General features: G+C 33.9%; 1 protein-coding gene across 1 annotated transcript; it reads right to left on the bottom strand.

The window, feature by feature from the left end:
- Positions 1-614: 614 nt before the first annotated feature.
- On the bottom strand, positions 615-2,843 carry LOC131643229 (zinc finger BED domain-containing protein RICESLEEPER 2-like). Its single transcript, XM_058913382.1, has 4 exons — positions 2,175-2,843; positions 1,925-2,069; positions 748-1,817; positions 615-653 (listed from the first exon to the last, which is right to left on the bottom strand). The coding sequence occupies exons 1-4, from the start codon at positions 2,841-2,843 to the stop codon at positions 615-617; spliced, it is 1,923 nt and encodes a 640-aa protein (XP_058769365.1).
- Between the last annotated feature and the right edge of the window lie 7,717 nt (positions 2,844-10,560).

Raw genomic sequence — 10,560 nt, 5'->3', positions numbered from 1 at the left:
CTTTTAAAAGACACATTTGAAACTCTAATTCATAAACTATTCAATTGGAATTTAACTTTGTCATACAATTTTATCTAAGTCTTTAGCAACCTTAGAACTTTTAATAAAATATTATAACAAATACTACTGAAAGTTGATACATTCACACCATAAGATATAAAATGATTACACCACCTAGCCTTCATTAGCAAATTCTGCTATGTCTCCAACTAAAATAACTTTAAATGCTACTATGAAAGCTTTACTGTTATGGTGCCATAGTTACTACAAAAGAGATAACCTGCAAAATAAAAGATGCCATAGTTACTAACTACAAAAGAGACAACCAGCAAAATAAAAAATTATATTTTTCTAACCAATTAAATTTATATATTGCAACACTCACACAAAATTATCATGTCATGCTATTCTATTCCACCACAGTTTTCATCATCATGATAAAATGAATCATTTGCAATGATTTTCCTTGTTACACACTACACAGACTTTTCATTTACCTCAATTCCAGTCAAATAAAAGTAGACAGTAGACACCTATAAATATGACAGTTGCAAAACAAAACATCCAAAAAAAAAATTGAAAGCATAATCACCTAAATTAGAGTAATTATAAATTCAAGGGAGTAATGTAATTTCTGTTTGCACTTGCTCCACCTATCAATGAAAAGAATAAGTTAGTTTTAATAAATTATCAGTGCTATTTTTAAAAGTTTATATTATACTTAATAAATAAAAGAGAGCATATTACCTTAGGTTTGTTCCTAATCCCATGCAATATTCGAAGCCAATCACCACCACAAATTAAAGCTTCGACAGTAGATGAATTTAAAGAAGCTCGGAATGAATCAATAACTCTCCCTCCGGCGCTAAAAGTTGACTTCGAAGTCACAGTAGATATTGGAATGGCAAGAACATCTGCTGCCATACAGGACAACACTCTATATTTTCCACTATTCAATTTCCACCATTCCAAGGCACAAAATGACATGTGACCATTATCTTTTGGTTTGTAAGTTGGATCATTCAAGTACTCTTCAATTTCAGATTTTACAGCAGGAATTGCTTGTTGCTCTTCAACATAATTCATTAACAATGACCACCCTGAGGATTTTTGTGGCTCCAAAATAAGCCCATTTTGATCAACACTAGTTCTACTAGATCCTTCTTCATTATGATCACTAGGTAGATCAACATACTCTTTGTACATGTCATCAAGAGCAATACGCACATTTTCTATATTTTTTCTAGCTTCATCTTTCGAATAAATTAAGGGAAAACACATGTTAACACCCATCATTTTGATCCTAGGGTCTAAAACAGAAGCAAGGGACATGACAAGATTACATTGACTCCAATATTTGTCAAATTTCTCCTTCATCGCTTTTGCCATTTCTTTCATAAAATCAGATTCATCATTGATAGCTTGATCTAAAACTAGCTTGATTCGAAACACCTCAGCAAGATATAAGTTAGCAGTTGCATATTCACTACCAGAAATAATATTTGTAACAACATTAAATACCTCTAGCAACTTGGAAACTTTTTCAACCTTTTCCCAATCATCATCATCTAGAAGAGTCGTATAGCTTGGTTCTCGATCTTGAAAACGAGGGAAGACTTCTTTGAATTGCATTGCAACTGACAACATTTGATAAGTGGAGTTCCAACGAGTAGGGCAATCAAGAATTAATTTTTTACCACTAAGCTTTAGTTGTTGAACTATTTGTGAGAATGTTTGCAACCTTGCTTCATACTGATTGATGAACTTCACACTTTCACGCACGTTTTCAACTATTTTTGCTATTTTCCCAATACCATCTTGAACAAGCAAATTTAGTATATGTGCACAACAACGCACATGAAATAACTTTCCATTTAACACTAACTTTCGGTGCCTTAAAATCAAAACTTTAACTCTTTCAAACATCTATCATTGTAGAGTGCATTATCCACTGACACACTAAATATTTTATTTTCAATGCCCCAATCTTTAAGACATTTGAGGATTGCATCAGCAATATCAACACCACGCCGAGGAGGAGGAACATGAACACAACTAAGAATGCGTTTCTGCAAAACCCAATCAACATCAATGAAATGGGCAGTTAACACCATGTATTCTATCTTCTGATTTTTTTACTTCCATAAATCTGTGGTCAAGCAAATCTTATTTACTTTCCTCAAAGTAGACTTCAACTTTTTTCTTTCAGCTTCATAAACAGCAATGCAATCATTCTTCAATGTTTTTCGACTAATTTTCTCATATGAAATATTATAACATTTCATCATAAAAAGAAAACCTTCTTCTTCAACAATACTAAATGCATGTTCATACATCATAATCCAATGTGAAGTGGCTTCTCGTTGTCTTTCATGGTCATATTTAGCCCCTGCGTTCATAAGTAGTGGTCCAGAAAGCTTCTCATCAATCATGCTTTTTGCTGGCTGAAAATTTAATTTTTGTTGTTGTGCTGCTAGCTTCTTGTAAACATGACAAATCTGTTTTAAATGCCTCATAAAATGACTAGTTGATCCACTAGCAACAACAACATAATTCTTTTTACAGTGTATGCATTTCCATTTTTTTCCATTCTTTGATTCCACTTTTTTGAAGTGATCCGAAACTAGATAAGTTTTCTTCCTCTTGGACTCTTGAATAATAACGTCACTGCTCTCAACATTTTCTTCATTCACAACTTCATTTGCTGGTGTTGATTCATTTGTTAGTGGTTCTTGATTTGTATTTGCATCTAAATCAATGATAGGATTCAATAAATTTTGGCATTCTTCTCCATCTTTTGGTGGTGAACCTCCAAATGATTCAAGTGATGTACTATATGACATCTCTACAATAGAAAAATAAATAAAGCCACAAGTTCCATTAAAAAATTATTAAAATTTTCAAGCAGAACACAGTAAAGAAAATCCTCAAAACAGAGTTATCTATTTAGTTCATTCCAAAAAAAACAAATTCAGGAAGAACAAATACAGAACAAAGTAAAAGAATAAAATCTTCATAACAGAGTCATAGTTTATTCTACGAAGAACATATTCGGAACACGGTAAAAAAAGTGACAAAGCTACTAAAACAATCAGATAATGAGGAAATAATATTTACCTCTATTAACAAACGTTGTTGAATCTGGATGACAGGTAATGTAGAGATGAAATTTTGATGATATTAGAAACAAATTAAAAGGATGTTATTTTGAATGGAATCTAGAAAAGGGACTAAGATTTTTTTCTAGAATAGAGAATAAACACTGAAGAGTTAGAGAACGAATGATGAAAGAAGTTATCTAAAACCTAAAAAGAAGACCAAAGGCTTCGTTTTTGGAAAATGCAATATTAACAAATGTGCATATTTAAAATCTTAAAGATAGTTAATGATAATAAAGTCAAAATAGAATATAAACGGATATAAATTAAACATTAGGGTAAATGCTACAAGCATACAATATTTAAAAAGCGTTTTTTTAAGTGGTAGTTTAAAAAAAAAATTTAAAAGATAGTTTAAAATGGTATTTTAAAAGTCACTTGTACGTGTTGTTTTTTTTTTTTGTGTGTAAAAAAAAGTTAGAAGTGTTTTTTTAAAATATTTAATTTGATAAGTTAAAAGGTTAAAATCTATACATTAATATTTTTAAATGATACTATTAAAATATATAATTTAAAAACATAATATATATAATCGAGTTGACTCATGAACCTAACGAGTCGAACTATACGTAGTTCAAGTTCAGCTCATTTAATTAACGAACTTAGTTTTATGCTCATACTCAGCTCATTTGGTTCATGAACCAAGTTCAACGATTTAGTTACCGAATCGAGTTTCGAACTATGTTTGAGTTGGTTTGGTTCGTTGCCAGCCCTAATTGCACTTAATGAAGAATAACCAAATTTAGAAAAGGACATTAAAGTCAACCCCAGAAAGGAAGTTGTTGACCAGCCAATAGTTGGGCCTTAAATATAGGCAGAACGTGATAGCAAGTTTGAATAGACCAACTGAGATTCAACATATTGAAAAAAGAGAGGCTTTAATGAAAATAATTAAAAATAAAATAAATTGGAAGAATGTAGTAATTGCATCACGTGGTATTACGAAAGAGAAAAAGAAAAAGGGGGCCACATGGTAAAATCAAGGGTGGAATTAAAAAATTGTTTGAAGAGAGGGGTACACATGAGATGGATATGGTCTAAATTATGAAGGGTTAGGCAAGTGGATTGTATTTATTTACAGATGAAAGTGGGTGATGGGATAAAGATTCGAATGGAGAAAAAGGTGGGCTAACTGGACCCAAAAGAGTTAAGGGTCCAGGGATTAAATGAGGAGTTAGCAACACCTATCAAGAAATTATCAAGATGCAAGCATAACACTTCAATCATGAACTTGATATGAGATAATGGATACATTGAGAAGTTTTGGATACATCATATAATGGGGTTTCTGAAGCGGATGACTTAAACATAGAGGTTGTTCTAGGTCAGTCAGACAGACTCCGAATGGATTTTTGCTCACCAAACCGATCCCGACCAACAATCATATAAAGGTCCTACTTCTTCTAGCATCTTCCTAATACACAAATACTATCATTTTAGTGATTATCAAAGATCTCAATTGTAAAGCATCCAAAAAATATCCGTAATTCACTCCTAACTAATAGCAAGATAGTTATTCTCTCTCTAGTATATATAGAGAAAATGTCAAAATTAGGTAACAAGTTTCATATACAAGTTCATTTCACTCTTCTTCTCCATATACGGAGTTGACCTTTGAAGTGCTAACCTTGTAGGTCCCTCCCCTCCATAGTTCCGGAAGCCACAATCTTCCATCAACACCATTCACCTTCTTATTTTTTATTCCCGAACGAAACAGTGGTGCCGTTTAAGGGAATCGACTACTAATTCCTACGATTTCCAAAAAATTCACTTTCATTCTCCAACTTTCATAGTTTGTAGCTCCTCCCGGTCATCAGAGCAAGTACTTGCATTCAAATGCAAGAATATATCGTATTTGGACTCGATTTAGCGCTATATCAATCTCCTATCTTCAAATCTCCATATTCCTAGTTCTTACTATCATTGATGATGGTCGGATCTAAGGCTACCAGATTCGACTTTGTGCGGGAAGTTGTGGATGCTACTGTAGCAGTAATAAATCAATCACTTATTCTTCTGCCGCAAAATGTCAAAGATCCTAAAATAGGCATTCTACTGCATCCAGATCTAGTTCGAGCTTTGCAATTAACTAGATATGTTTAAGAAAATCCGATAGAGACTTAAAATTTTCCTCCGATTACTCATCTTGAAGACTTTCCTGGCCTCCAAACTCTTTAGGCGAACCTCGGTGCTAAGGAACTGTTCAACAACAAAATTCACACGCCTTCGAAGTAAGGCTTTAACACCTAGAAAAATTATTCATAATGCTTCTTCCCACGAAAGTACATTTCAAGAAGTTGATTCAAGAAAAAAATCGCATGGACATATCAGAACCAACCAAGATAAAGAAAGACGAGACTCTTGACAAAAAATAGCGTAAAAAAAAGGAAGCACTTGACTCCTCTTCCTAACCTCGATGGATACTGGAGAAGTCATGCTCCTTACCCTACTCAGGCACAAACTCATCAGGAAAAGTGCAACTAAAGCATCTATTGTCCATAAGGATCCTAGAGAGAAGGATCCCAAAGTCTATGGAGAAGCCTCCCAAGATAAGCGACTATGACGGAAAATGAGACCTTGAAGAACTTCGTGAAAACCTTGCATTAACCCTGGTTGGGCCGACCCAATTATGGTTTAATGGTTTTCCCGACAAAAGTGACGATTCTTGGGCGGAGTTCTGTGAAAAGTTTTATGCGTAATTCACAGCTTAAATCAGACGACCTGTAACTGAAGTTTCCCCAAGCGGGATTATGTTGAGAAAGAAAGAAAGTTTTAGGTCATATATAGATTGATTTATGCAGGTTTTGTAGAAGTATAAGGGACTCAGGAAGGTCTTCAATGCAGGATCTTCGAGAATGGTCTTCTGAGGGATCACGCTTTTAGGCAAAAGTTAGGGAAAAGGAAGGTAAAATCCATACAGGATATGTTAACCATGGCCAAACCTTACATGATCTTGGAAAATAAACTGATTACTCACTTTGATAATCCTACCTCCATCAGATCTCACTCTAGTCACCCGACCAGGAATGAATCCTACAGTCAGTGGGACGATTCTGATTAGATAATGCTGAGAAAGTACAACACACTATGACAAATTCGAGTTTAGGAAACGATGTAAAACCATGGTCAAATTATAAATATAGTAGCTTAAACCTTTAGGTTGGAGTTATTGAGGCGTGGAATATGAGGTCGTTGCCTATTCCTATAGGCTGCATTTTTTTGACTTTCGACCATGAATGAGAAAATCCATCGCCTAAACATCTAAATAGACCGTGATTTTTGAGTTAGATTTAGACTATAGTTTTGATTAAGCTACGCCTATATAGCTGTTGTTCATTAAGTAAACTACGGTTTTCAAAGTCAATTTTAGTCCATGGATTTTATTCATACTATAAATATAAAACATTGCCTATATTTAAACCACGCCTCTATTTGACCTATTTACACTATTTGTTTTATTAAAAGATGATATTTATGAAAGTATTAACACTATTAAAATGTTCACAAATTGAAGGTAATTTTTTTTTTATTTACAAATAATTCCTTTACAAACATTATAGTATACAAAACTAACTCAATTTAAAGCTAAACATATAACATTAAACAAGCTATCTAACAACATCACTAACTTTATCCTTACACCCTCTTGACGGTCTCACGAGAGAAGATTTATCAAGACTCTGTGAATACTGAATTTCGAAAAAGAAGAAATATGACTCCCATAAAGAGAGACATCTCGGACGAACAAATCCAAATACTTCTGCTTCCATAGAAGCCACGACCATAATACTGATGATTGCATCCAGTTGAAAGATGCAATCGAAGAACTGATAAAAAGGAGTCGGCTAGACGAATATATGAAAGAAGGCAAGTGGGATAGAGAGGAGTCACCTAAGGGTAAATCTCCTTCAAAGACCATGAAGTTCGTTGCCAATGGAGAAAGCAAGGAGCTAAACAAAGGCATGTGCCCGTATATTGCTGCCATAACCGGAGGAGCACCACATGCAAATTGTTATATCCTAATTTTGCCCAGTTTTATTTTATTATAAAAATATTTCAAGAAAGAAAAAAATTAAAATTGTCAAGTCAGTTCAGTTTATGAGTGTCCAAGAGTATTAAGTACAAGGTCGTGGGTTCGAATCCCACAATGTACATTTTTATTTTTGATTTTTTATTAAAGAGTCAAAAGTCTAATATTGACCCTTTTTTGGTTACTTTATTAATATTTTTTTATTTTTTATTTAAGTATTTTTAAATATTAAATTTTTCCACTTTTTTCCATTTTAATTTAAAAGATATCCAAAAAATTATAAAAGATAAAAAATTCAAATCTCTCATGGTTTGGCATTCCCTTCTTTTGATTTGGTCACATTTTGGCAAGCTGACTTCTAATTGGTCAAAGTTTGTCAGCTTGCTGACCAAGGAAGAATCAGATAATTTCTGATATGATTCTCTTAATTAGGTATTATTTGATTTGATTTTATTCTTTTTTTTGCATTTTAACCTGATTTTCCCATCTATAAATAGCCTCAGTTTCTACACCAATTCCCCATCCACGATTCAGAAAATTCAGAGACCAAAAAGTTGTTGCTCTTCACATTGAAAAGCAACAACAACTATACCTTAAGTCTCCATCATCAATCCGAGCAAAAAACTTCGCATTGAAGGAGAAAAGGGAAGAGCGCAAAGAAGAGCTTAAATGAAAGAACTTTTACTTTTTTTACTTTTTCCTTTACTGCTTTATCTATAGCTTGCGTGTGATTTTTTGCAAATTTTTTTATGGTTGTTTTCTTTTTTTTTGGTTTAATTATTTTGGTATGGTTCATGATCATTTTGCTTGTAGTCTTTATTTTTTATAATTTCTTAATCCAAGTTATTTGGTTTTTTTTTTAGTTTATATAATTCTGTCCATTTTAAATAATTTCATTTAGTTTTAAATACTTAATTTTAGTTATTATTAATAAAATCTCAACAAAAAAAAAAGAGAGAAAATACAAAAAAAACATTCACGCACACCCACTCAAAAACCATATTTTCTACACATATATTTCCACCAAAAATCCTTTTTTTGGTTACTAATCAAAACCTAAAAATACCTACACAAACTCTGCATACTAACCTTCACAATCACACCAACCTTTAACATCTTCAAATCCCTCGCAAAACAAATCCATAAACTATCAACATATCACCATGTAAACTCTCCCAAACCAATATTTTCACTTACACAAACCATCTACACCAGACATAACCTACATTATTTATTTGTAGCACCAAATTTTAACCAATAGCATAGCCATCATGAAGTTAACGACAACAAGACCATAACAACACTAACCAAATTCCTATACTTTTTTAATACTCTTTGGCATAAACCTGTAAAAGAGAGAAAACAATTACAACCCAAATAAAACAAACAGGAAAAGTGGAGTGTGGATCCGAAAATCACACTTTTATCCTGAACTCCGACCTCTGAGTTCTCCTCGACACCGATGAATAGTCCGTGTTGTCCCACACAACTGCGTCTGCACCTCTCAATCACACTCGCGTCACCGCACTCCTCTACATGCTTACAACCAACAATCATTGTAGTCTCCTTGTCCATGACAAATCCTTCGCACCCATCTTGTCTTATTTGTTTGTTTAATATATTCGAGTTTGAGACACCACCATGAGAGAGAGAAGTATTGAAATTAAACCCAAAACTTTGGGTAATTCCTTATCGCTACACAATGACAATGAAAGAGAAAAGAAAGAAACTTTGGGAATTAAGGTGAATTAGGGTTTGAAAAAAATAAGAGGAGGGAGAAGAATATTTTCTGCAGAGTTTCTCTCTGCCCACAAACTGTGGAAAATCATATTCACTTTGCATGTGCAAAATTCTGTGAATATAAGTGCATTTTAAAAATAGGGATTACTCCCTCTATTTATAGCTTTAGGTTGCTTTCTCCTTAAGCCAAAACCCAAAAATTTAAAGCCAAAAATACCTAATTTTGCTATCACTATAAAATTAGGCCTAAGTCGAAATACCTGTCGAGGTACTTCTTCAACATTTCGACACACACTAGGCTAGAATATTTCGAAACAACCTTCCTTCTGTAGAGCAACGTGCTACCACACAAGGAATTAAAATCTCAACATACCATCTAATTCATTGTGTCTAAGATATCTAAATTCATCATAACTCTTAGTCTTCTGAACACTTCGACCTGCACTCCTTTCGTCATGATTTCTGCAATCTGATTCTCAGTTCTGTAGTGTTCCAAGTTCATCTTCCCTTTAGCTACCTGCTCTCTAAGATAATTGAACCTCCTTTTGATGTGCTTGCTTCTTCCATGTGTTATCATATTCTTTTCCATATTGATAGCTGGCATGCTGTCGATCTCCATGGTAATTGCTCCATGATTTTCCCTGTAATCTCTTCAACCAAGTTCACCATCCATGTTGCTTGGCATGCACAAAGATAAGTATATACGTACTCTGCTTCACATGATGATAGTGCCACTACTAGTTCTTTTCTCGAACTCCAAGCAATTGGTGCACCACCTAGCATAAACACATAACTAGTTGTGGATTTTCGATCCTCAGTATCACTACACTAACTTGATTTAGTGTAACCTACTAACTTGAATTCTTTTCCCTTATCAGCTGTAGGAAACAAAATTCCATAGTCGAGAGTTCCTTTCAAATACCTTAGTATCCTCTTCGTCACTGCTAGGTGTGATACATTTGGCTCCTGCATGAATATACTCATCATACCCATATTGTATGTTGGATCAGGCCTTGTGTGACAAAGGTATCATAATGACCCAATAAGTCTTCTATATTGGGTTAGTTCGACATCATCTTCATCTAATTCTTTCGTCTGTTACAATCTTGGTTCTGCAGGTGTCGAAGTCGAGTTGCATCATTCCATCTCAAATCTCTTGAGAATTTCGCTTGCATATCTTCTTTGATGCATCATCAATCCTCTACTACTCTTATATAATTCGATTCCAAGGAAATATGAAATGTTGACCAGATCACACATTTTGAATTCCTCGCTAAGATCACCTTTGATGTATTCGATCTCTTTCTTGCAACTACCTCTTACCAACAAGTTATCGACATAGAGAAATATTATAAGCAATCTGCTATTTCTTCTTCTTACATATATTCCATGCTCAGTTGTGCACTTCAATATTTCCTTCTCCCTTAGGAAACTGCCAATCTTCTTATTGCAAGCTCTTAGAGCTTGCTTAAGTCCATACACGGCTTTATGCAGCCTGTACACCTTTCTCTCTTCACCATGTTTTACAAACACAACTGGTTGTGAAAAATAGACTTCTTCGTCTAAGGGGCCATTTAGGAATGCACACTTAACATCCATCTGACACTTGTGCCAATTGTTCATGTTCACCAG

The sequence above is a fragment of the Vicia villosa genome, unplaced genomic scaffold (assembly GCF_029867415.1).
Source record: "Vicia villosa cultivar HV-30 ecotype Madison, WI unplaced genomic scaffold, Vvil1.0 scaffold8, whole genome shotgun sequence".
NCBI classification, from domain to species: domain Eukaryota; kingdom Viridiplantae; phylum Streptophyta; class Magnoliopsida; order Fabales; family Fabaceae; genus Vicia; species Vicia villosa.
This window is presented reverse-complemented; position numbering and strand designations above follow the sequence as displayed.

Coding starts and splice junctions, on each gene's coding strand:
- LOC131643229 (XM_058913382.1), bottom strand. CDS start 2,843: ATGTCATATAGTACATCACTTGAATCATTTGGAGGTTCACCACCAAAA. Junction 1,818..1,924: donor TGCACTCTACAATGATAGAT/GTTTGAAAGAGT, acceptor TGCTTGTTCAAG/ATGGTATTGGGAAAATAGCA. Junction 654..747: donor GGATTAGGAACAAACCTAAG/GTAATATGCTCT, acceptor TTTCATTGATAG/GTGGAGCAAGTGCAAACAGA.